Source organism: Stegostoma tigrinum, chromosome 2, assembly GCF_030684315.1.
Source record: "Stegostoma tigrinum isolate sSteTig4 chromosome 2, sSteTig4.hap1, whole genome shotgun sequence".
Taxonomy (NCBI): Eukaryota; Metazoa; Chordata; class Chondrichthyes; order Orectolobiformes; family Stegostomatidae; genus Stegostoma; species Stegostoma tigrinum.
This window is the reverse complement of record NC_081355.1, coordinates 20,876,795-20,903,848: the sequence shown is the minus strand read 5'-3', so window position 1 is coordinate 20,903,848 and position 27,054 is coordinate 20,876,795. Positions and strand designations below refer to the sequence as shown.

Here is a 27,054-nt window from a genome sequence, read left to right as displayed (position 1 = left end):
TGAGTGGATAGTGCTTGGCCAAATGATGATCTTGGTAATGACTGAGCTAAATCAGTCTCCATCGACTTTGGAAATAAAGTGTAAGGATGGAATTCCTAGCAGAGGAGCTAGACAAACTAAAACTGTTGTTAAATTAAAAGGTTTATCTTTGCGTTAAGAAGGTTCTGTTCTTCGCCAACTGGCTTTTTGTAATACAACACATCAGGCTAAAATGGTTTATAGCATCTTACTCCAATGCCCTGAGTTGGCAGCTTTTTTTCTTTCCCAATGTACAAAATGCAAAAGTGGTAAAAGAAGGTTATGCGTCTGCTGATCATATAATATTCTTTCATTTGGGTCATTGAGCCACATTACTTGATCTTGTTGACAGGCTAAAGTCTGTGATGCAGTGCAGCATCAAGGTTATGAAAGCTGGAGATAAAATGGTAAATCAAGAACCAGTGATTTATTGAGATCAGAGATAATGGGAACTGCAGATGCTGGAGAATCCGAGATAACAAAGTGTGGAGCTGGATGAACACAGCAGGCCAAGCAGCATCTTAGGAGTACAAAAGCTGACGTTTCAGGCCTAGACCCTTCATCAGAAAAGGAGGACGGGGAGAGGATTCTGAAATAGGTAGGGCGAGGGGGGAGGCGGGCCAAAGATGGTTAGAGGAGAATATAGGTGGAGAGGAGAGTATGCGTGGTGAGGTGGGGAGGGGATAGGTCAGTCCAGGGAGGACGGACAGGTCAAGGGGGCGGGATGAGGTTGGTAGGTAGGAAATGGAGGTGTGGTTTGAGGTGGGAGGAGAGGGTATAGGTGAGAGGAAGAACAGGTTAGGCAGGCGGGGACGAGCTGGGCTGGTTTTGGGATGCATTGGGGGGAGGGGAGATTTTGACGCTGGTGAAATCCACATTGATACCATTGGACTGCAGGGTTCCCAAGCGGAATATGAGTTGCTGTTCCTGCAACCTATGGGTGGCATCATTATGGCACTGCAGGAGGCCCAGGATGGACATGTCTAAGGAATGGGAGAGAGAGTTGAAATGGTTCATGACTGGGAGGTGCAGTTCTTTATTGCGAACCGAGCGTAGGTGTTCTGCAAAGCATTTCCCAAATCTCTGCTTGGTTTCCCCAGTGTAGAGGAAACCACACCGGGTACAGCGGATGCAGTATACCTCATTGGCGGATGTACAGGTAATCATCTGCTCCTCCTCTCCACCTATCTTCTCCTCTATCCATCTTCGGTCCGCCTACCCCCCTTCATATTTATTTCAGAATCCCCTCCCCAGCCCCCTTTTCTGATGAAGGGTCTAGGCCTGAAACGTCAGCTTTTGTACTCCTAAGATGCTGCTTGGCCTGCTGTGTTCATCCAGCTCCACACTTTGTTATCCCAGTGATTTATTGATTTTGGCCATGGGTTTTAAAAGATAAGAGTTTTCAGGAAGGAAGATACTAAGTTCCACAGTTTTAAACTGTTGGTAAAGAATGACTTTGGAGAGGAGATGGCATACTATGTCTTGATTTAAGCACAGTGAGGATGCGAGGAGGAGGAAGAGTACAGCATGATATATTCAAAGCTATGGGGAAGAACAATTACTTCAACAGTAACACATGACAAGCCACAGCTATAACTGGGGTCTCCTTCAGTCTACATCAAACAATTCACACATTTTTTCATTGTGCAGGTTGGATCTCTGCCATCAGATTTCACCCTTTAGTTAACAAAGTGGAGTAAGTAAGACATTCTAAATATCTTTCACTTTGGTTGACCTACTCCAATGCAGCATACCTTGTTCAAAAGAAAACATTAATTACTTTCAGAGTGGTACCCAGGAGTTACTTAGATTTATGAAAAGAAGCATCATCTAAAAGTTTTATACATTTTTAAAATTATTGCAGATTGTTGTCACAATATTTTCTTGGTTAAGTCATCATGTGAAATTTTTGCCCTGATCTAAAGGAAAATGCTCTGATTGTGCAAATGTTTGTATTATTTGTGTTTGGAGAGAACATTGGATAAATATAATACTTGGATAAATTACTGATTGTGATAGCACAGGGAGCAATTTATGGTTTGGAGTAGATCACAAAGTGTACTAAGATTGAAAATATTGGTTTAAAAGAATTTTTCTATCCCATACAGAAGACATCTGGACAGCTACACGAATAGGAAAAATTTAGAGGAATAGGACAAAATGTGGGCAAATGGGACTAGTTTGTTTAGTTTGTGAAATTTGGATGAGTTGGGCCAAAGAGTCTGTTTCATGGCTCTATGATTGTAATGGATTCCATCACACAAAATGATCTTTCGTGACTTATTTCGTGACTAATACGATTAGATACTGAATGTTATAGGTAAACATAAAGACACCATAGTTCTACTGGATCATAGAGCTCCCCTCTCAGAGAGAGAGTTGATGGTTGCTTTATCCAGAGGGTCAGCACACTTCAGGGCAGGGGAGTGATTGGGAAGGACAGCCTTTCACAGTAACCTTGGTCAGTTGAGCAATTGAATGGATGCTGTTAGCATCACACTGCATGGTACACCAGCCATCCAGCTAACCACAGACAATGAATATTATACTACGACATCAAATACAAAAAAGGAAAACATTTTATCTGCATAGGATTGATAGATGCAGCCCAATACAGTATACAAATCCCTTCAAGAATAGTTCTTAATTTGCTATTTTACTGTATGAAAATATATTTCTTCTAAATTTGGAAGTAAGACTTTTCTTCCTTTTGTAATCTGCTAAACCATCCAGCAGAGGCCATTACTTGACTGGAAGTGGTGAGATTCCATAAGCCTTTTGTGAAAGTGGAGCAGCTATGTATTTTTATTTATAGCTAAAATCCTTTGCTGTCTGTGAAGACATCCTCTGCTTAATACGATGTGTAGATGAAGCCATCTTGAAGCCTGTATTCGACTTGTGGATGGTTAGAAAGGTTGAAAAACCTGGAAGATTTTCTGCAACCGCTTTTGTTTTTGGCTGCAAACTGACATTGAAGTGATGTACAATCAGATTGTTTAGCAACTGTCTAAATACATGCATAAATCATCATGAGCTCCAGAGATAGTAGGAACTGTAGATGCTGGAGAATCTAAGGTGACAAAGTGTAGAGCTGGATGCACACAGCAGAACAAGCAGCATCAGAGGAGCAGGAAGGCTGATGTTTCGGGCCTGGACCCTTAGCATCCTAAAAGCGGTTGCAGAAAATCTTCCAGGTTTTTCAACCTTTCTAACTATCCACAATTCAAATACAGGCTTCAAGATGGCTTCATCTACACATCGCATTAAGCAGAGGATGCCTTCACAGACAGCAAAGGATTTTAAAAGCTATATATAGAAAGAACCAAGCGGAGGCTTGGGGACCGCTTTGCAGAACACCTCCGCTCAGTTCGCAACAAACAACTGCACCTCCCAGTCGCAAACCATTTCCACTCCCCCTCCCATTCTCTAGATGACATGTCCATCATGGGCCTCCTGCAGTGCCACAATGATGCCACCCGAAGGTTGCAGGAACAGCAACTCATATTCTGCCTGGGAACCCTGCAGCCATATGGTATCAATGTGGACTTCACCAGTTTCAAAATCTCCCCTTCCCCTACTGCATCCCTAAACCAGCCCAGTTCGTCCCCTCCCCCCACTGCACCACACAACCAGCCCAGCTCCCCCCCCCCCCCCCCCCCCCCACCCCACTGCATCCCAAAACCAGTCCAACCTGTCTCTGCCTCCCTAACCGGTTCTTCCTCTCACCCATCCCTTCCTCCCACCCCAAGCCGCACCCCCAGCTACCTACTAACCTCATCCCACCTCCTTGACCTGTCCGTCTTCCCTGGACTGACCTATCCCCTCCCTACCTCTCCACCTATCTTCTTTACTCTCCATCTTCGGTCCGCCTCCCCCTGTCTCCCTATTTATTCCAGTTCCCTCTCCCCATCCCCCTCTCTGATGAAGGGTCTAGGCCCGAAACGTCAGCTTTTGTGCTCCTGAGATGCTGCTTGGCCTGCTGTGTTCATCCAGCCTCACATTTTATTAATATAAAAAGACCTAGCTGCTCCACTTTCACAAAGGGTTTACGCCTGAAACGTCAGCTTTCCTGCTCCTCTGCTGCTTGGCCTGCTGTGTTCATCCAGCTCTACACCTTGTTATCATGAGCTCCAATTCAGGTTAGGAAATCAAATAGGTTTCCAAAACTGTGATGGCACTTCTTTTTTATCATAATGATAATTACAATAACCTGATTTCAGACAGCTTGGTTACAGATTGGCTTCACCAAATCCTAGAATCTACGGAATTATCACTGGACTTGGCTAAAGCCCCAGCAAAGATTCATCAAACTGCCAGACATGGCTTGTCTATTGGAACCCGTATCCAAGTGACAGACTATTTCTGGTCACCTGGTCGATCATCAGTAGCAATATTGAGTAAGGAACAGTGTGCAGTGTCAAAAGATTAAAGGCAACAGAATAAAATTTTCCCGGCAATTTCTGTTTTTGTTTCTGGCATCCGCGGTTCTTCCAAATATTTTAAATAAAATCCCACAAGATTACTAAACTGCCTCCATTTTCTGCCTGTACAAATGGAGAGTAACTTGTCTAAATAACTAACATGGTAGATTGAACAAAATATAAATTTAAACAAAATATTTAAAATGTGTCCTAATGCCAGAAATTCAATACTGCCTAGTTAAATTAGGAGGGGAGGGAGTATTTAAATGTTAACTTGCACAAGCATCCACTTTTTTTTTAGGATTTACAGTAAACTTTTTGAATATGGAAGAGACTGACCGGGAAGCTGTGTGGACAGCTGCACAGCGAGTGGCTGGGATGCTGCAGCGACCTGATCAGCTTGATAAGGTGGAGCAGTATCGCAGACGGGAGGCTCGGAAGAAGGCCTCTGTGGAAGCCAGGCTGAAGGTTAGTATGCTGGAAGGGCAGAATACAGTTCTTCCTTTTGACCTGCATATTGTGAAGGAGGAACCTCCTGATATGTTCTCTTCATGTCATGTAAACAATAACTTGACTACCTGTCGAGTTATCCTCCTGTTTTGCATGTTGAAAAACAAGAATTCAAGTGAAAAGGGGGGAATGGTTGCATAGAAATTATTCACTTCACATTTAGACGTCATTCACTGTCTCAATCTTTTATAGTTCCATATTTGAAGCTACCTGTGTAAGCTTGTCATGCAAGTCCACTTTCCAATCACTACAGTGCAATGACTCCACTGCAGGCAGTGCTGTCAAAGTAGTTTGACAAACTAAATTAAAGTGGACCCAATCATTTACAATAGATAACATTAACTTCCCATTAATCCACTTAAATTCAAATTCGTTGATTACACAATGATAAGAGGCACAGTTTTAAGGCTTTGGGTAAAAAATGCACTAGGATGAGAGGAAGAACTTCTATGCAGGATATGCTAATGACCTGAAGCTTGCAGCCTATGAGGGTTTTGCAAGCAAAGCATATCAGTAAGTTTAGAAAGGAAATTGTACGGGAACTTGAGGAAAACAAATTTGCAGGGCTCTGGGGATGAAGTGTGGAAATGGGACTGACTGTTACGCCGCTGCGAGCTGGCATGGGTGAAATAGCCTTCTGTGTTATAATGGTTCTGAGTCTTACTGTCTCTGTATGATTGTTGTTAGAAGTAAATAAAAATGGAAAATCTCAAATATAAATATATCTTAAAGTAAAATAGCTATTCTAAAGTACTCAGTTTCCTCAAACTGAGTAAGGTTTTAGTTGTATTTTTAATCTGTTACTAAACTAATTCCATATGCTAACTTGTAAATTAAAGTCTTTGTCCTATCAGAGTTTCTTACAAATTTAAAATTAATTTTAAATGAAAAAGTTCAGATTTACTATTAAGAGTAATTTATTTAAATTGTACTGAAAGGTGTAATTTTTCAGCTATCTGCTTTTGCCAGGTTACATTAAAATCCATTCAAGAACACTGAAAACATTAACTATTGATACTACTTTTAGCTATCTCAAATTCTAAATATGACCAATTTGAAATGTACTAAGAGGTAATGAGAACTGCAGTTGCTGGAGAATCAAAGATAACAAAGTGTAGGGCTGGATGAACACAGCAAGCCAAACAGCATCTTAGGAGTATAAAAGCTGATGTTTCGGGCCTAGACTCTTCATCAGAAAAAGGGGTGGGGAGAGAATTCTGAAATAAATAAGGGGAGGGGGGAGGTGGACTGAAGATGGATAGGGGAAAAGATAGGTGGAGAGGAGAGTATGGTTGGGGAGGGGATAGGTCAGTCCGGGGAGGACGGACAGGTCAAGGGGGTGGGATAAGGTTAGTAGGTAGGAAATGGAGGTGTGGCTTGAGGTGGGAGGAGGGTACAGGTGAGAGGAAGAACAGGTTAGGCAGATGGGGACGAGCTGGGCTGGTTTTGGGATGCAGTGGGGGGGAGGGGAGATTTTGAAGCTGGTGAAATCCATATTGATACCATTAGGCTGCAGGGTTCCCAAGCGGAATATGAGTTGCTGTTCCTGCAACCTACGGGTGGCATCATTATGGCACTGCAGGAGGCCTAGGATGGACATGTCCTCTAAGGAATGGGAGGGGGAGTTGAAATGGTTTGCGACTGGGAGGTGCAGTTGTTTATTGCAAACCGAGCGTAGGTGTTCTGTCTCCGCTTGGTTTCCCCAATGTAGAGGAATCCACACTGGGTACAGTGGATGCAATATATCACGTTGGTGGATGTGCAGGTGAACATCTGCTTGATGTGGAAGGTCATTTTGGGGCCTGGGATGGGGGTGAGGGTGGAGATGTGGGGGCTGGTGTAGCACTTCCTGCGGCTGCAGGGGAAAGTGCTGGGTGCGGTGGGGTTGGATTGTAGATGGCCGAAGTGTCGGAGGATGATGCGTTGTATCCGGAGGTTGGTGGGGTGGTTTATAAGGACTAGGGGATTCTCTTTTGGCGGTTATTGTGGGGGTGGGGTGTGTGGGATGAGGTGTTCTGATGAAGGGTCTAGGCTCGAAACGTCAGCTTTTATGCTCCTAAGATGCTGCTTGGCCTGAATGTACTAAACTGATTTTTATTCTGAGGAATCTACCAAGCCTTTGCACCTCTGGATTGTTGATATTTCATGTCCTGTGATCCAAATCCTGCCTACAAATGGTATATCAATGTTATAGCACAGATCTGGCCATTCAGTTGAGCCTGTCCATTTGACATTTATCCTTCACACAAGCAAGGACAGTTACTGCAGAAAGGATCATCCTCATTTTAAATCTTCAAACTGAATGGGAGAATGTTTGTAGACTAAAACTTACACAAGGGAGAAAAAGCATCATGTATCTGATGAAGGGTCTAGGCCTGAAACGTCAGCCTTTGTGTTCCTAAGATGCTGCTTGGCTTGCTGTGTTCATCCAGCTCCACACTTTGTTATCTTGGATTCTCCAGCATCTGCAGTTCCCATTATCTCTGATCATGTGTCTGCCTATAGTTTGAAACAAATTCAATGAACCTTCCATAATGATAAAACTTCATTGTTCAGCAAATGACATGTCCTAAGCAGTGCTTCAAGCTGTCAGCATTTTTCGCATTGTTACAAACATTGCTTTTGAACTGTCTTTCAGGCAGCCATCCAGAGCCAGTTGGATGGAGTGCGGACAGGGCTAAGCCAGCTTCACAATGCCTTGAATGATGTTAAAGACATCCAGCATTCTTTGGCAGATGTCAGTAAGGACTGGAGACAGAGCATTAATACGATAGAGAACTTGAAGGATGTAAAAGATGCTGTGGTTCAACATAGCCAACTGGCAGCTGCTGTGGAAAACCTCAAAAATATTTTTTCAGGTAATTTTAACTTTTATGTTTTTGGTATGTGACAATCCCTGAATGAGAATTTAAACTGAGGAAAATCTTGGTGAAATTAGTCTCTTCAATGTAACCCAGTTTCAGTTAGGGTGCACTTGGTGTAGAATTCTTGTCTATGATGCTCAGACGATTGATTAGTAATGACAAAGCACATCTAAATGTGCTGTGATGGCCACCACTGAGCAAATGCAATTCATTCTGTGAAAAATAATTACTTGCCATTCTAGATTGAGAATAATTTCCAGATATAATGCTAGCATTAAATTGAAGAGACAACGATATCTTACATGAGAAGAGGAAGTATCTGGATGTGATGCTGTATTATTGAATCATATAACAGAAAATGGAGTCAGCTGACTCAACATAGTGTACTATCTCTTTTAAAGAGCTGCCAGTTAATTGCCCCTTCTTATTGCCTTGAAACATTTTGCTTTGCCTTTTAAGAAAGATGTCCAGATCCCAAGTTTCTGTTGAATCTACATATACCAACCTTCCAAGCATTGCATTCAAATTAATCGTAATTCACTAGAAGAAATATAGTTTTCCTCCCTCCCACCTGGGTTTTTTTTTGCCAGTTATCTTAAATCTTGAATCTGTGTGACCATCTGAGTCTCACCACTGAAGATAGTTTCCCTTTATTTTCACTATCAAAATTGACGGTGATTTTGAACACTTACTAAATTTCCATTAAACTCTGCTCTAAGGAGAACAAACTGCACTTCATGTAACTAGTCCCTTATTTCAGTCCCATTATGTACTACTACAAGGAATATTATCTTAAAGTGCACTGGCCAGAATTGGATATAGCGCTCCAGCCTAACTCACAATTTACCAATGTAATTAATTTACTACCTTTTAACATTTGGGGTAGGATCATTAATAAGGATATTTTGAATTGCTTTTAGGATTTGGATGGGTATTTTGGAATGCAAGAAAAGCATATTTTTGAGTTCCCACAAGATAGCCATTAATTGCCATTTTAACTACAATGTGGTATGTTACAGCTGCAATATATGGGAGCTCCTGGATGCCACCGTGATCCAGGGCATATTTGTCTGAGCGAGTGTTTTCAACTGGAATCTTCAGTTCAGAAACTGAGGTGGAATCCAAACTACAAATTTCTCAAGGAGAGGAAGGTTTACCTGGCCATTTTATTCTGGGAGGTGGTCTCACCCCTTATACTAGGACCTTCTGTTTGGTCATTAGTTGGCAAATGAAAGGTGTGGCTGCAACTGGGACAAGAGTGTAGGAGCCTCAGCCTTTGCAGTTATATGACAGGTTTCAGGCTCTTCTGGTTATTTAAAAGTGGGAGTTGCCGGATAGGTAAGGTAGTGGTAGGGATCGACACTGTGCTCTGGAGCAAAAAGCATGTCTCGGAAGGTTAACTTACATGCAACAGAATTAGCAGTCTCTGACCTGTTCTTGTAACTAATTTGCTGGTTACTCTGCTGGTCCAATTAAGTTTCTACTCAGTGGTATCTGTCAGAATGCTGTTAGTGAGGGATTCAGCAGTTGTAATGCTTGTTGAATGTCATAGGAAAATTGTTAGATTCACTCTTGTTTGCAATGGCTAGTGTCTGGCACTTGTGCTGCATGAATGCTATTCGTTACTTAAACCTAAATGTGAATATTGTCTGGATCTTCTTGCAAGCGCAGCCTGTTTTAATATGAGGAGTTGCCGAAGCCACTTTTCAATATTAACATCCCCACTTTTAAGGTTAAAGTTAAGCAAAGGTCACCACCCTAAGTATCTCCTGCAGCACTGTTCAGAGGCTGAGATAGTGTCATAGAGCGCAGAAATAGACTCATAATCCCAAACTAAACTAGCCCCACCTGCCTGCTCCTGGATCATATCTCTCCCAACTTTTCCAATTTGTGTACTTATCCAGAAGTCTTTTAAACATTGTAATTGTGCCCTCACTTCCTCAGCCACAAGCAAACCACCCTCTGTGTTTTAAAAAAAATAGTCCCTCTGGCTTTTTAAAATTCCTGTCCTGTCACCTTAGAAATGTGTCCCATACCAATGAAGCCCCCATCTTTGGGGAAAGACAATTACCATTAACTCTATCTGTACCCCCTCATTGTTTTATAAACTGGTATCAGGTCGCCTCTCAACCTCCTAAGATGCAGTGGAAAAAGGTCCCAGCCTATCCTGCCTTTAGTTATAACTCAAGCCTTCTATACCCTGGTGAATCTCTTCAGAACCCTCTCCAGCTTAATAATATCCTCCCTATAACTGGGCTACCAGAACTGGACACAATATTCCAGAAGAGGTGTCACCAATGTCCTGTACAATCTCAACGTGACTTCCCAAATCTCCATCTCAAAGGACTGAGCAATGAAAGTAAGCATGCCAAATGCCTTCGAACCGCCCTGTCCGTATGTGACACGGACTTCAAAGAATTATGTACCTGAATGCCAAGGTTCCTCTGTTCTACAAAATGATCTCTGAACAAAACCAGCTTTTTACATATTGGATATGGCTTCAAACAGTGGAGATTTTCCCATCTACAGAATTATAAGTTTTGTCCTCAACACCCATCTCCAAACTGTTTATGTAAATTAGAAAAAGCAAGGGTCCCAACACTTATCCCTGGTGGACAGCACCTTCAACTTGCCTCCACTCTGAGAAATATCCATCTGTGCCTACCCTCTGCTTAGCTTTTAGCTAATTTTTAATTTCTAAGGTTTTGGAGTAGATTTGTAGCTCAGCAGAGACAGGCATGGGAATTTCTAGAAAACTGTAGAAGCTATGAAGAAAGCCATCAATAAGCATGTAGAATTCAAACTCCACATACTCTCAACAGTGAAGGAAAACCGGAAGTGAGGCAATCCAGTTCAACGGACTCCAGAGTTTAAAAAACCAGGTGGGAAAACACCCTGGCTCTTCATCGGAGGCTGCAATGATGACGTTACCCAGCAGGGTAATGAAATGTCTGCGGAACAACAAACCAGCTCGGCGAGCCAACCAACCATCATTTTTAATTTTTGTTGGCAAGGAACCATCAATCCCAAACATTTATAACCTGCTAACTAACCTGCCATGTGTCAACTTAGCAAATGCTTTCTGAAAGTCCAAATATACAACATCCACAGCACTGCCTCTTCCATTGTCTGTGTCACCTTGTCTAAGAGTTCAGTTAAGTTTCTCAGACATGATCTGCCCTTGACAAAGCTATGTTAACGGTCTAGAATTATTTTTTTTCCTAAGCATATATTTAGTTTAACCCATATAATGGCCTCCATTAGCTTTCCCACTACTGACGTCAAGCTGACAGGTCTACAGTTTCCTGAATTGTCCTTTGCTGCATTCTTATTTGCACATTTGCGATCCTCCACTCTCCTGGGACTAATCTTGTGTTCACAGAGGCCTGGAAAATTTCTGTCAGTGGTTGTGTGATTTGCTCCTTACCTCTCTTGACACTCTAGTATGCATTCCCATCGGGGCCGGGTGACTTGTCTACCTGGACCACTGCCTGCCTTTTCAGTATCTCTTCTTTACGCTATACTGCTCAGTTGCTCAACAGTTATATTTTCAACTGGACCATAATTTGCTAAATATAGAAGGAAAGTACTCATTTAGTACCTCTGCCATACCCTTTGCTTCAGTGAGCAGCTTATCCTGCTTGTCCCTTATGGGCTCAGATCTATCCTTCATTAATTTTCATGTTAATATGTTCGAAGAACATCTTACAATTTGTTTTAGCACAAGATGCCATCGTTTTTTCACACTTCCTCTAGCCTCCTTTGTTTCCAGCCGTAGCCTGTTTCCGTCATTTCAGATACTCTTGCTGATTTTTATTGCTATTATTATTTCGGTATGCATCATGTAGCTCCTTTCTGTTCCTTGCTTTCTGATAAATATCTTTAGTCATCCAGGGTAATTCATCTTTGGATACTCTGTTTTTATTTCTCATGAGTATGTACCTAACTTGCACCCTGTTCGTCACTCTTTTGAAAGTCTCCCATTTTTCATCCGCTCTTTTATCCATCAAAATACATTCTCAATCCACTTCCTTCTGTTTAACTTTTAGACCCTCAAAATCTGTCCTTTTCCAGCCTGGGATTTGAATTCTTGACTGATTTTTTATCCTTTTCCAACTTAATATTGAACCGTATATTCTGATTGCGATTCCCAAATGCTCTCCCGCTCTGATGTTTTCCATTTAGCCTGCCTCATTTCCCAGGACCAGACCCAGCACAGCTTCCTCCTTGGTATGACAGAAAATGTACTGTCCCAGAAAATTTTCCTGCACACACTGCAGGAATTGCTCCCCACTATTGGAGAACTGTAATAAACACTCAACAATGTCACTGCTTCTTTCCTGTTGCTCAGCTCTAAATGTATAGATTCTAATTCAGGAACTACATTCCGTTCAAGGGCAATGGTATCACCTTTGACCAAGACTGCAACACCTCCCTTTTTACACACCCTGTTTCTACTAAAAATCTTATGGAATGTTAAGTATGTAGCCCAGTTCTAGCTTGAGCCACATTTCTGTCAATGCTGTTATGTAATACTCCCTTTGAGCAATTTCTGCTTCCTGTTGCCTAATTTTGTTCACTATCATCTGTGTATTTACATACATAGAGTTTTGCCCAGTGGAAGCTGACCATTTCTTGGTCCATTGTCAACATTCAAGTCTTCCTCACTTCCTTTTTTCTATTTCCCATCTTCTCTTTTGCCCTCACTGGTACTTCCAAAACCAGGTCGATTACTCAACCCACCAGTCTGCCTTACAAGTTTAAGCCCATCCCCACTACACTAATATACTCTGAGACAAGGGATTAGGTAGTTTAACAATGGATTTAAGTAGTTTAAATTTGTGACATTGCAGCAAGCTATATTCAAAACCTGAGCTCTGTGTTCATCTTTCAAAACAAATTTATATCTGCAAAGAATTGATTGTAGAAACAGAGATAATGGGAACTGCAGATGCTGGAGAATTCCAAGATAATAAAATGTGAGGCTGGATGAACACAGCAGGCCAAGCAGCATCTCAGGAGCACAAAAGCTGACGTTTCGGGCCTGGACCCTTCATCAGAGAGGGGGATGGGGAGAGGGAACTGGAATAAATAGGGAGAGAGGGGGAGTCGGACCGAAGATGGAGAGTAAAGAAGATAGGTGGAGAGAGTATAGGTGGGGAGGTAGGGAGGGGATAGGTCAGTCCAGGGAAGACAGACAGTCAAGGAGGTGGATGAGGTTAGGAGGTAGATGGGGGTGCGGCTTGGGGTGGGAGGAAGGGATGGGTGAGAGGAAGAACCGGTTAGGGAGGCAGAGACAGGTTGGACTGGTATTGGGATGCAGCGGGTGGGGGGGGGGGGGGGGGGGGGGGAAGAGCTGGGGCTGGTTGTGTGGTGCAGTGGGGGGAGGGGACGAACTAGGCTGGTTTAGGGATGCAGTAGGGGAAGGGGAGATTTTGAAACTGGTGAAGTCCACATTGATACCATTAGGCTGCAGGGTTCCCAGGCGGAATATGAGTTGCAACTCATATTCTGCCTGGGAACCTGCAGCCTAATGGTATCAATGTGGACTTCACCAGTTTCAAAATCTCCCCTTCCCCTACTGCATCCCTAAACCAGTCTAGTTTGTGCCCTCCCCCCACTGCACCACACAACAGCCCAGCTCTTCTCCCCCCCCCCCCCCCCCCACCCACTGCATCCCCATACCAGTCCAACCTGTCTCTGCCTCCCTAACCGGTTCTTCCTCTCACCCATCCCTTCCTCCCACCCCAAGCCGCACCCCATCTACCTACTAACCTCATCCACCTCCTTGACCTGTCCATCTTCCCTGGACTGACTATCCCCTCCCTACCTCCCCACCTATACTCTCTCCATCTTCGGTCCGCCTCCCCCTCTCTCCCTATTTATTCCAGTTCCCTCTTTTTCCATCCCCCTCTCTGATGAAGGGTCCAGGCCCGAAACGTCAGCTTTTGTGCTCCTGAGATGCTGCTTGGCCTGCTGTGTTCATCCAGCCTCACATTTTATTATCTTGATTGTAGAAACACTTGGATTTGGCTGTTTTTTTTGTGTGGGAAAAAAAACTAAATCCTTTGTATTTAATACATACATTGGTATAGCCCAGTGGAGAAGATTACTTCTCTTTCTAAAGAATTGTGAATCAATTTTCTCTATATCAGGGCAATAGTTTCTATCCCCTTCAATTGTATACTGGCACAATGAGACAAAAACCTTGGGGAAAATTCCTAGACTCATGAAATAATGTGCAGGTTGTTTGTAAGCAAGAAGGTTTGCTTCCACTGGGAATAGGTATTACATGAGGGTTCAATTTGTGTTGTTGAACATGTTTTTCCTTACCTGTATTCAAGCTTACAGAAAGAAGCTGTTTGGATCATCATGTCTTTGCTGGATTCAGAAAATAGATGCAATGGGCTACACCTTAATATTCTGTGTAAAGACATTCCTTCTAACCTCTCTTGTCACTATCTTTGTAAAGAATTTGTAAGACGCAACTTTATTTGAAATGATATTCACTCGAGATTATTTCACTATTTGTGTACTGTATTGCAGTATTACTTTTGAGACAGTGACTGTACATCAGTTAATATTCTACTTCTTTGGTTTTATAGTTCCAGAGATTGTGCAGGAAGCCTGTGAACTGATAGAACAAGGAGAACTACTTGCAGCACACCGAAAACTGATGGATCTGGAGTGTTCCCGTGATGACCTCATGTATGAGCAGTACCGCATGGACAGCAAGAATACACATGATATGAAACTCATCCAGGCTTACTTTACTGAGGTGCAGAACCTCTCTGAACAAATGGGCAAGCAGATCTGGATGCTGGTGCAAAGGGCTTCGGTCACAGTGCGCAGTGACCCAGCCCAGCTCGTTTCAGTGATTCGAATAATTGAGAGAGAGGAAAAAATTGATAAGCGGATGCTTGACCGTCAGAAACAGACAGGATTCATACCACCTGGGAGACCGAAACGGTGGAAAGACAAGTTGTTTGCTGTGCTGGAACAGACTGTTGCCAATCGGATTGAAGCCAGTCAGTCTGATACACGGGAGCAAGACAAAATGTGGCTTGTGCGTCATCTGGAGCTCTTGCGAAAGTATGTTCTTGAGGACTTGCTAGTCATGAAGAGCTTGATGGTGCAGTGTTTTCCCCCTCATTACAACATCTTCAAAAAACTTCAGAATTTGTATCACCAGGGACTAATAGCGCGTGTAGAGGAACTAGCCTCTGAGGATTTGGAGGCCAATGAAATTGTTTCCCTTCTGACATGGGTTCTAAATACATACCATAGGTAAGAGTTGAACATGTCGGTGTGTGATACCATATGGGGTGTGAGTGTGCAATTTTTCTCACATGATTTGTCCTGACCTGTTAAGCCCCCATTTTGATGTCTTCAGGGAATAGGAAGAAACAAACATTTTCTGACTGGTGGGAGAAGGAAAGAAAAATTAGAGGCAAGTTATTGTGGAACCAGGAATATGTATGTGGGTGCATTCAGCACACCATTTACATTACAGGTTGATCCGAGTTATTTACTGAGGTTTTTTTTGACGTATCAGCATGAAATACTGGAAATACTTCTAGCCAGCATTTGTGAAAGCGAATGGATGACTTAACATTATTGATAAACTGAAGGAATTTGCAAGCGTTTAAAAATAGAGGGCACACGGAAAATGCTTGGGTGACAAAGCGATTTTTTTTTTAAGATGCCATTATGTTAGCCTGAAACAATAGGAACCAAAGTAAAATAAAGCAAATGTATTAATTGCTATGAGGCACTGGCATGCTCAGAATAGTTGCAAAAGTGAGGTAGGAATGAGTGAATGGATGAAAACGAGAAAAATAACGTTGCTTTCACTGGCCCATTTTTTTTTAAGGAGATAAATGTTCCAGTTGACAGTTAGAAGACAGACTTCAAAATACTATGCCTCATGAAGTATTTTTGACTCCTAGTCGAGGTATTAAAGCCATACTTTAATTAGAATTTTAGGAATCCTCATGTTTTCTGTTGAACTAATTTTCAGCTCTGCCATCTTGTTTCAGTGAAGAAAATTTGCAACTAAACTTTATTAAAAATACTAATCAAAATAAATACAAAGCTAAACTCAATATGGGAATGGAGGAATAGGAGTCAGGCATTCAGCCCTGTGACCCTGTTCTGAGCAGAGATTATGAATTTACCTATTTTAATACCCTTTAAGATGTTAATCTCCAATTTACCTGGCCTCTACAAGGTTTATAGGCTATTTGGAAGAGGTTTTTCCTTACATCGAACTAGCTCCAATTTAATTGTTTCCCCATTGCTGCATTTTGTATGTTGCACACAGTTACCACTGAACGTGGGTCTTGGATAGAGTCATTTTTGTTTAATCTGTTGATCGTTTCTAATTGAAAGCATCTCCATTGGATCAACTGCAGTCATCGATTCTTGAAGGAACTCATGTCTAGCCTTTGGAATTTGATCTTGTATGATTTTTTTTTTCCCTGTCTGTTCATGGGATGTGGACGTAGGCAAGTATTTATTCCCCATCCCGAGAAGCTGTTGAGAATTTGATGGTGAGTTGCCACCTTCAACTGCTGCATGTCCATTAGATATGCCCAAAATGATGTTGGAAAGGGAGTTTCTGCATTTTGATTCAGCGACACTGAAGGAATGCTGATACATTACCAAGTAATGACGGTGAGTGGATTGACAGGACGCTTGCAGGTGGTTGTACTCCTTTGTATCTGTTGCTGTCATCCTTCTTCATGGTGGTCAAGGTTTAGAATGGTGCTAAGAAGCCTTGGTGAATTTTTGCTGTATAGGATGAATGGTACTTACCACTGCTACTAAGAGGTCAAGATGTGAGTTATGCTCTTCAGGATTCCTAACATCTGACCTGCTCTTGTAGGTGTAGTATTTAAATAGACAGTCCAGTTGAGTTTCTGGCCATTTAAATGGGTGATTCAGTGGTGATAATGACACTGAATGACAAAGGGAAATGGTTTCATTTAACCCCATTAATATTGGTAACAACCTGAGGAATCCAAGATTAGTGTGATGTCTCGAACCTGATGCAATATTTTACGTACAGTCTGCTCAGAACTTTCTGCAGTTGTATCATAAAGTTGCTAGGATTTATCTTCAACGGCTTGCTCTGGTTCTTCATTTTAAACTTTGAGTTTGTGCTGTTGAATTTTAATTACAATTTAATTCTGTTACGTTCTGATATCTTTATAGTGTGGATATGATGGGACATCCCGACCTAGCGCCAGAGGTGGATGTAAAGAGCTTGGAACCCTTATTGTCAAATGATGTGGCCGATGTGCTCCTCAGCAGATACATGACAACCCTAAAAGTGAGTTAACAGCATCTAAATGGGGGAGGGACGGGTGTGATATCTGTATAAAATCAGCATTTACATCCTTTCTGAATAAAACTAAAGGTTTATGGTACATTTTCCACAAACATTTCTTATAGTCAAGAGTTGAGAGAAGAAAGAAAACACACTCTGAGCAGGTGGAACCTTGTTTTTAAAATGTCTGGGCACTACTCAGGCACAAAGTCTTAACTGAAACAAGGTCTAACAGTGGAGCATTTTCGTAATAACAATTAAAATTTCCTGTTAAAATAATGTGGTTTTACTGCTACCTGGGACAGGAGGTGACAAGTGATTTAATCTGAGTGTGGAGGTACTTGGAAATCTCTAGCAGAGTAGCTAAAGGAAAACCAATGGATGTATAATTTTGAATTTTTAGAAGGCATTTGATCACGTGCTACACAAAGGTTTGTCACACAAGAGCAGGATGAGAGAATTGGGAATAATACGTAAGCATGGGTTAAGGATTAGTTCAAGGCCAGAAAATAGGAATAAATGAGTCACTTTTGATTTGGCAGGTTGTAAGCAAGCAGTGGAATTTTGGAAAGGATCAATGCTTGTATTTAGCTCTTTATAATCTATATCAGTGACTTAGTTAAGGAACCAAGTGTAATATATCTAGGTTTGCTATTTTTATAAAACTATGTGAGATGGGGGTCATAAAAAGGCTGCAAAAGGACATAGTCCAAATATGTAATTGGGTAAGAACATTGGTGGCAGAAGTCGAACACTTGTTGTATTTGATAGTCTTCACAGCAACATCCTCCAGATATGACATTTTTTCCTCTCGTAAGTACATTCTACTTTTACATCTTTAACAATAACTTTGTACAGTCCGATGTTCTCTGCACATTCATGTTGCTTTTAATTACAGATCTTTCATGTGTAACTTCATAGTTTTTGTTATCCCAAATTAATGTCTTTCTATAGAGTGCTAGTCTTGGTAATGGTGACCATGAATCCAATGTTAATTATCGTAAGAACCTGTCTGATCTACTAATATCATTTGGGGATGAAAATTTGCTCTTCTTAGCCGGTCCGGCAAGACTCCAGACATGCAGCAATTTGGTCTTAAATGACTTCTGAAATAGCAAACCACTTGCTTGTGTCACACCATTTAAGAACAGTTAATAAGGAATGAAACTATGTGGACCGCACAGCATCAACCAGAAACAACAGCAACACACCCACCCCTGTTAACCTTGAAGGATCCTTCTTAGTAACATCTGGGGAGAGCTGTTCAACAGATTCTTAAACAACAGCCTAGTATCAAAATATGGCCAAACACATTGGCTGCTACAGAGGAGCTTGGCAGCATCATAGATATCGTCATGCAGACATGTGTTCCCTACTAATTGCACCCCTAGCCAAGCTAGTCCAGTTCAGATACAACACTGGTATCTACCCATCAATTGTGGAAAATTGACATAGGTAGATTATGTCCATAAAAAGCAGGACAAATCCAAGCCAGCCAATTACCACCCCATCAGCTTACTCTTGCTGCCTCCAAAGTGTGTACCATCCTGCTTTGAAACTGTAGATATTCCTTCAGTCACTGGGTATGAACACCTGATCCCCCTTTCTAACAGCATGATGGCTTATCTGCACCCACTGAACTTCAAGTGGTGCACAAAAGCAGTTCACCACCTGTTCGAGGATTATTGGGAAAAAGCAATAAATGCTGGCCTAGCCAATGAGACCCAAATCATATGAAAAGAGAAACAAAAAAAATTATGAAGATTTTAAAGAAGCTGAGAAGATTTGTCAACCAAGATGTTGCATTGCTCCAAAACAGTGATGGTCAGTTTGTAGAGAGATCTTGCTGTATGTTGTTGTTCTTCAAGTTAACTCAGTGAGTTTGAGTTTTCATGCTTCAGTTGTTTTAAGGCAGTTGAGAATATGATGAAAAGTTTGCACCTTAATGAAGACTACTTTAATCTTTGCAGTCCAACATTATTGGCTGGCTACGGAAAGCACTGGAAACTGACAAGAAGGATTGGAAAAAAGAGCAAGAGCCAGAAGCAGATCAGGATGGATATTATCAGACCACATTGCCAGCTATTGTGTTCCAGGTATTTTTAGACTCTTCGATTACATCTTTTGCAAATACTGTGTATGCATTTTATTATGACGTGAGGCACTCTGACATGGTTAAATTGTTACCAGTGGCATCCAAGACAAATTTTAGCTATCCATATAATACTGTTTTGTAGGTGAACCTCCTCAATCTGCTTGCTTCTGTAGAGCAGAACTATGACAACAAAACTAAGTTGTCCTGAAAGATGTGAAACTGTTATTGTACTAGTAGGAAGTCTTCTCTTTTAATGTCCGGTCTCGAATATGTTGAAACTCTTTCACATCCATGCACTTCCTGTCAGCTTTCCCCTTGACATTCCTGTTCACCTTTATTATGGAAACTGCTTGTCCAGACATGTCACATTGTAATTATACCTTCCAGATAGTGGAGGCACTGCATCATCAAACTAGTGGAGGGTGGCTTTACATTGTGACAAGTTTATACTTCAGAATCATTATACATCTGGATATGGGAATTGATGATTGAAAACACTGACATTTTACATAAAAATAAGGGTAGAATGCACTTGTTCAAAGTGGGGAGTGAAATATTTTGGGGTTCTCTGATCCACTTACATCCCGCATTTTAACGACATCTCAAATGAAGTCTACGTTTAATCTTCACTGCTTGTGGGCAACACTGAAAGAGACAACTAGTTTGTAGTAAAATTCTAAATTGTCTAGTATTTCTTCACTGTTAATACCTTCCATTTAAAACATGAAATTATACTGTTAAATTGTAGGATGATCACATTAATTATAATCAAGAATTTCAGTGCAACTGATATTTTTAATAAAGTGCGTGTTTCTCTAAATATTAACAGACTATTCAAACATAGCATGGCATCACTACATCACCTCATTTAAGAGGAAGTGAAATTGGAGTAATGTGTTTTATTCAAAATGCTTGGCTTTGTAGAAATGTAATGTTAAAAATTTCACCTTTTTTATTAAAAATGTCAGATCTGCACACCTGTTCAAGAGTTGTACTCTAAACTTGACTGATTGCATTATTAATTGGGAGATTTTGCCTCTATTTTTGGTTGAATTTTAATGACAGCTTTGACTGGCTATGACTTTGACCACAAGAAATCATGCTTTTATTAAGAAAGTGTTGTTTCCTTAGCTAGAAACAAATATTTCTTTCCAGAGTTCGGTTGCCTCTCTTTTATTCTTAGGCTCTTCCAAAGCTTGCAGTATTTTTTTAAAAACGAATAGAATGGCTTTTCTCCACATTTATATGTTGCAGAACTAATTTGAAGCAGCTGTTAATGCTGCTTTTGGAAGTAGTGTTGTGCAGCATTAATTGTGCAATTCGTAAACACCCTGGAATATAGTCCAGGAAGTCTTGTTTGGGTTTGTCTGAGCTCCTGCTGTATCAGTGATAGGGCATAGACAACCATTTTTTGAGACTAACCTTAAGGAATTTTAAACCCTTTCTGCCATGCACATACAAGTAAGTAACATTGTGTGTATGCTGTACAGCAGTATCTTTTTTAAAATAAAAAATAACATTGGAAAATACAAATGGATAGATAAAACAGCCCCCCTGATCAGACCCTTTGCACTGATCTGTAGTTTTCTGATTAAGGAAAACAGTCGACAGAGGTGGCAGTTTTTGGGGCTATCAGTGTGATTGATGTACACTTAACAATAGACATCATTCGTTGACATGTTGTTTCAGATGTTTGAACAGAATCTACAGGTCGCTGCTCAGATCAGTAATGATCTGAAACTTAAGGTGCTGACATTGTGTCTTCAGCAAATGAACTCTTTCTTGAGCAGGTGAGTATACATTTCCAGCATTTGTGCAGCCCTGCTGTTCAAAGTCTACAGAAAACAATGGAACTAAGTGACATTTAGAATCTAGTCAGAGATAATAGGAACTGCAGATGCTGGAGAGTCTGAGATAACGAAGTGTAGAGCTGGATGAACACAGCAGGTCAAGCAGCATCTTAGGAGCACAAAAGCTGACGTTTCGGGCCTAGACCCTTCATTAGAAAATCATTTTCTGATGAAGGGTCTAGGCCCGAAACGTCAGCTTTTGTGCTCCTAAGATGCTGCTTGACCTGCTGTGTTCATCCAGCTCTACACTTTGTTATTTAGAAACATTTGCAACTAGCAACTAGAGAGTCCAAAATGCATGTACTTGGTGTCTGTTGAGATTCATTAATTAGGTTGGTGTCCTTGAAACTTGAAAATTGCACTTTTCCTCTCAAAAAAAAGTATTTTCACAGCTTAGAAAAAGTCAAAATTTTATGGGTGTTTCCTGTTAGCTCCTCTTTTAGAAGATCTTGGATCATAGAATCTCTACAGTGTGTTAACAGGCCCTTCAGCCCAACAAGTCTTACACTAACCCTCAGAGCATCCCACGCAGACCTACCTCCTCTTCTTCCCCCCCCCCCCCCCCCCCCCCCCAATAACTCACCTAATCAACGCATCCCTAGATACGATGGGCAATTTAGCATGGCCAGTCTACCTAGTGTGCACGTGTTTGAACTGTGGGAGGAAACCAGGGTACCCAGAGGAGACTCACACAGACACAGAATGTGCAAACTCCACAGAGACAGTCGCCCGAGGTTGGAATCGCACACCGGTTTCTTGTGCTGGAAGGCAGCAGTGCTAACCACTGAGCACTATGCTGGCCCAGATGAATGATTCCAAACAATCCTCAAAGTTCTTGAATTGCTGGAGTTATTTCAGTTAGGAATCCCTCATTCCCAATTGTTGCAAGATCACCCAACCCACAGTGTATCTAAAGATGTCTCTGTCCATTTTGCCACATACTAGATCTTCTCATCAAAATTGTGTGCGCGTGTATCCCAGTTCTTTACATCTCCACTAGAGAAGGTTTTCAACTGATATTTTAGCCTGTTGGTTTCAGTTGGAAGATGCTGTGCTCTATCTGGCATTACCGACAGTTGCACAGAATTAAAGTGTCAGCAAATAGAATGAAACGTAAGGACACTTGTAGTGCAATGGTAGTCTTCCTATCTCTGGGCCGGAAGGCTCGGGTTCAAGTACTACCTTCTCCAGATACGTGCAATAGCAACTAAAAACAGGTTGATTCGAAAATATCTTGAATGGAAAGTAGCTTAACTAAGGCTAATTGGTAATTTCCTACACAGTCAGGTGTGTGGGAAAAACTGGAGGAGCAATGCTTTAGATATGTTCCTGTATTTGCAGTGGACTGACATATGTTTAAGTAGTCTGGTCACAATCCTCCTGTTGCCTTTGTATAGTTTGCACCCAAATATTCAATCTCCTGAAAAGGAAAGCAGCGTCATGATTTGAAAAATTTCATTTTTCCAATTTAAAATACCAATAAAGATCTGATAAACTCTGCATAATTCTTTTATTTAGAGTTTCAGGTATTAAAATGATTGGATTAATTTTATGATTTGATATTTACTCATGCTTAATTCAAATTGGAAAAGTATACACCTCAGCATGTCAGCGAGAGCTGGTAATGTGCAAAAATTTCTTTGTTCTCTAAAATATCTGAAAATGTGATTCTATAGAAGCAGACGCAGGTGATTTTTTTTAGGATGCCTGGACAGAGTTGTCCACTGCTAGTCATACACCAACCAGGAAAGATAATTGATATGGAAAAAGTAAAATATGGAGTTTTTAGAGATGATTGCCTCTAAATGTTTTGCATGTTGTAGTTTTCAAGTAGAAAACCTGAAGTAATCAATCAGTCCAGAGATACCCGGGCCTCCTGGCTCATTTGTAGGGATATTACCATTGCACTACAAAGGCCCTTATGTTCCATTCTATTCACTGGTACTTCACAACTGTAAAGTGTACAACTGTAGGCAATGCCAGATAGAGCAGAGTATCTTCCAAGTCAAACTCATAGGTGACGACATCAGCTGGCAACCTTACCTAGTGGAGAGGTAAAGAACTCTGATACACAGGCATAGACTCTTGATTGAAGTATGCTGAGAGAGGTCTGAGGGCTCTTTAATTTTAAATGTTGTATGAAGACAGTGTTTGGATACATCTGAATAGTACATTAGGTTTGCCTGAATGCTGAAATAATGGGATTTCTCAATTTGCCAGGTACAAAGAAGAAGTGACTGTGTATAAAGATGATCATCTGAAAGATCGTCAGAATCCTCAGTTCTACATTCAGTACATGATTGCAGTCGTTAATAATTGCCAGACTTTCAAGTAAATGTCTAGCTTATTTTCTTTACCATATATACTGTTTAGTTGCATTGAAAAGTTTAACTTGATTGAATCTCTTCTCTGTATTGCTAAGATGTTAATACCTAGGCTACGTAGATTTTTAACAACACTGCCCTTGTATACAATGGAACTGACCTGTGAATACTCCTGGGTGTCTGCAGAACTATCAATGATAGGACAGATCTTTACAGAGTTCACAGTTCCATTTTTAACAATTAACCAGAGTTTAACAACAAGAATGAAAGCATCACCGACTATTAAAGTACTGATTATGTCGCTGTTTCTTGTGCAGTAGTGGAAGAACAATTGTTTTTTGCCAAGAAACATGTCTGCACTACAGGAAGCCTAAATGTTCTTCAAACAGACTTGAGGTAATTAATGTTAAGTTATTCATTTTGTTTACTGCAGAGAATCTGTCAATAGTTTGAAGAGAAAATATACAAACTATGAGTTAGAGATGGAGGAAGAACATTATGCTAATCAACCAACAATTGAGGTAACTCTAGATACTATTGCCAAGGATGGGTGTACCTATCTGTTAGATGAAGTCTTCCTTGACTTGGAGGTGAGTGTACTCTTAAATACTACTTCAATTATAAGTAAAACATAGAATGAATTGACTGATATAAGAAGAGTAGTTTTAGAAGACTCTAAGGACATATTGATACGGTTCGTAAAATATTCACTCTCAAAAGTCCATTTACTTTTATTTTCACTTTGAAACTATTTGCAATTGAAATGTATTTTATTTTAACCTTAGCCCCTACAAAACTTACTGTTCTCACTGCTGAGAGAAGAAAGTGAGGGAAGACTTGTACTTTCCCTCATGAATGTTTTTATAATAACACTAGTAGCGTGCAGAGAGCATGAATATAATGAAAATGTACAGAACCAAGACTGTGATACAGTGTTGGATATGTCATGTGAATTAATCATTAAACCAAGGTCTTTCATGTTGATGCAAAAGATCCCATGGATCTACTTAAAAATGAGTAGGGAGCTTTGCAATCAGCTAACAAAAACAAGTTATCTTGTTTGCTTTGTGCAAATGACCATTCATCCCTGCCTAGAGATTAATCTTTACAAGTGATTAATTGATTCTGAAAGGTTCTACGGCATCCTGACTTTGGATAAGCTTGCAATAATATATATTTTGTTTTGTAATTTGGGGATGTGTGTTTTTTTTTCTTTCAAGTGATGGGAATGATTCAAAGGAGCCCAACAGCCATTGTATTTTAAGCAAATGAACTAATGATAAAATGCATTTTCTTTTGAGTGCAAGTGGCTCTGTCATGCACACTGGCACAATTAGGATTTATGGCCATTGTGCATAGCTAAAATCCACATACTGTATTTCAGTCCCATCTCCAGGAGCTGATGACCAGAAAATGGCTTGCCGGGTCTAAAGCTGTGGATATCATTTGTGTTACCATTGAGGATTATTTCAACGATTTTGCTAAAATTAAAAAGCCATACAATAAGGTACAAATCGAATTTTTCATTTAGAACCATTTCTTCTTTTCAAAATGTTATTCCTTAAGGAGAACTAATATCCTTAACTGCCCATATGTTACTTGGTTGTGAACAGTTATCTGTCTTAAACAATTCCATAAAAATTGTAGATTTTCTTTTGATATAGTAAGTTGAAGTTCACAATATAGAAGATGCAGAAAATTAACGGTTGTCTGCCACAGATTTCTTTCATTCACTGATGTTTGTAACAAAGACAGAAGTTGTTAGAAAAGCTCAATAGGTGTGGCAGTATCTGTGAAGAAAAATCAGTATTAACGTTTCTGATCCAGTGACCCTCCCTTGGAACTATTTGTAGATTGGATTGTTCTGGTTTGAAAAGAACATGCGTGACAGCAATTCCCTCTGGAGATCTTTATAGCATCAAAAACTACCTTGTGTTCTACATGCAGGAAATAACAATAGAAGCTCATCGAAGGGTCGTGGTGGAGTATATCAGAACTATGATGCAAAGAAGGATCACCTTTAGGAATTTGGAGGAGCGCAGAGAGGGAGCTGAGAGAGTGATCAGAGATGCAGAGCAGTTTCGATTCTTGTTCAATAAACTTTCTGCAGTAAGTAGTTTGGTTTCCCCTATTGTGGAGGTTTCAGTGATGTTTCTAAACTGATGAAATGGACATTGTAAACTCCATGAGATATAATCAGTATGGGTTGAACAGTGAGTTTTTTTTAAAAAGTTCCTGTCATCCCCAATGCTTTTTCTAGTCTCCTATCCAAAGTAACAAGAGGCCAGACTATTGGATCATTTTCTGAAACTATGCTGCAACAGGAAGCCCATCTGATGGGTTCAAATATAATATTCAGATTGAGCTGCTGTCCACATTTTTTAAAAAATTTTAATGATGGTGGAAGATGGGGCATACATTGCCTCAGTTCCTGATTTGCGTTACTGGTAAGCACAGCACCCAGCCGAATGTATGTCTTTATTGAATTTTCCTAATGATTTGCCCTGTTAACGGCCACCCGAAAGTACATAAAAGTCATGAGGTGCATTGATGCTTGTTGAAGCTGTGCTTTCCCAGCAGAATTGCATAGAATTTTCAACACTTGGAAACTGGCTACGTGGCCCTGGTTTTATGCAGGATCTCAGCCACTTCATATGGCTGTTAGTTCCAAGTTCTAACCACGCTGTCAGTAAAGAAGTCTCCTGAACTCCCTGTTGGGTTTATTGGTGACTATCTGACACTTGTGGTCTCCAGTTTGGTCTCCCTCACAAATGGAAACATCTTCGCTGCATCACTGTCTTTAAAAATTCTCTACTAGGTTACTGCTCTTTTTTTTAATGTTGTAAAGCAAAGCCTTTCCTAATGATCAGAGATAATGGCAACTGCAGATGCTGGAGAATCCGAGATAACAAAGCATGAAGCTGGATGAACACAGCAGGCCAAGCAGCATCTCAGGAGCACAAAAGCTGACGTTTTGGGCCTAGACCCTTATTCAGAGAGGGGAATGGGGAGAGGGTTCTGAAATAAATAGGGAGAGAGGGGGAGGCGGACCGAAGATGGATAGAGGAGAAGATAGGTGGAGAGGAGAGTATAGGTGGGGAGGTAGAGAGGGGATAGGTCAGTCCGGGGAGGACGGCAAGTCAAGGAGGCGGGATGAGGTTAGTAGGTAGGAAATAGAGGTGTGGCTTGAGGTGGGAGGAGGGGGTAGGTGAGAGGAAGAACAGGTTAGGCAGGAGGGGACGAACTGGGCTGGTTTTGGGATGCAGTGGGGGAGGGGAGATTTTGAAGCTGGTGAAATTCAAATTGATACCGTTAGGCTGCAGGGTTCCCAAGCGCAATATGAGTTGCTGTTCCTGCAGCCTTCGTGTGGCTTGATTATGGCACTGCAGGAGGCCCAGGATGGACATGTCGTCTAAGGAATGGGAGGGGAGTTGAAATGGTTTGCGACTGGTAGATGCAGTTGTTTATTGCGAACCGAACGGAGGTGTTCTGCAAAGCGGTCCCCAAGCCTCCACTTGATTTTCCCCAATGTAGAGGCAGCCACAACGGGTACATTGGACTTCCGCCATCTACAATCCGACCCCACCACCCAAGACAGTTTTCTATCCCCACCCTTGTCTGCCTTGCAGAGAGACCACTCT

General features: G+C 41.1%; 1 protein-coding gene across 2 annotated transcripts in view; it reads left to right on the top strand.

The window, feature by feature from the left end:
* Window positions 1-27,054, top strand: part of exoc3 (exocyst complex component 3) — a 34,096-nt gene that overhangs the window by 2,290 nt on the left and 4,752 nt on the right. The window contains exons 2-12 of one of the 2 annotated variants that reach the window (XM_048559885.1): window positions 1,669-1,714; window positions 4,741-4,907; window positions 7,588-7,807; window positions 14,419-15,100; window positions 17,030-17,147; window positions 19,115-19,240; window positions 20,929-21,029; window positions 23,310-23,420; window positions 23,847-24,003; window positions 24,798-24,920; window positions 25,361-25,522. In XM_048559885.1, the coding sequence (XP_048415842.1) occupies window positions 4,764-4,907; window positions 7,588-7,807; window positions 14,419-15,100; window positions 17,030-17,147; window positions 19,115-19,240; window positions 20,929-21,029; window positions 23,310-23,420; window positions 23,847-24,003; window positions 24,798-24,920; window positions 25,361-25,522 (1,944 nt within the window). In that variant the 5' untranslated portion in view covers window positions 1,669-1,714; window positions 4,741-4,763. The remainder of the gene's footprint in view (window positions 1-1,668; window positions 1,715-4,740; window positions 4,908-7,587; window positions 7,808-14,418; window positions 15,101-17,029; window positions 17,148-19,114; window positions 19,241-20,928; window positions 21,030-23,309; window positions 23,421-23,846; window positions 24,004-24,797; window positions 24,921-25,360; window positions 25,523-27,054) is intronic. The other variant, XM_048559876.1, reaches the window with a different exon arrangement.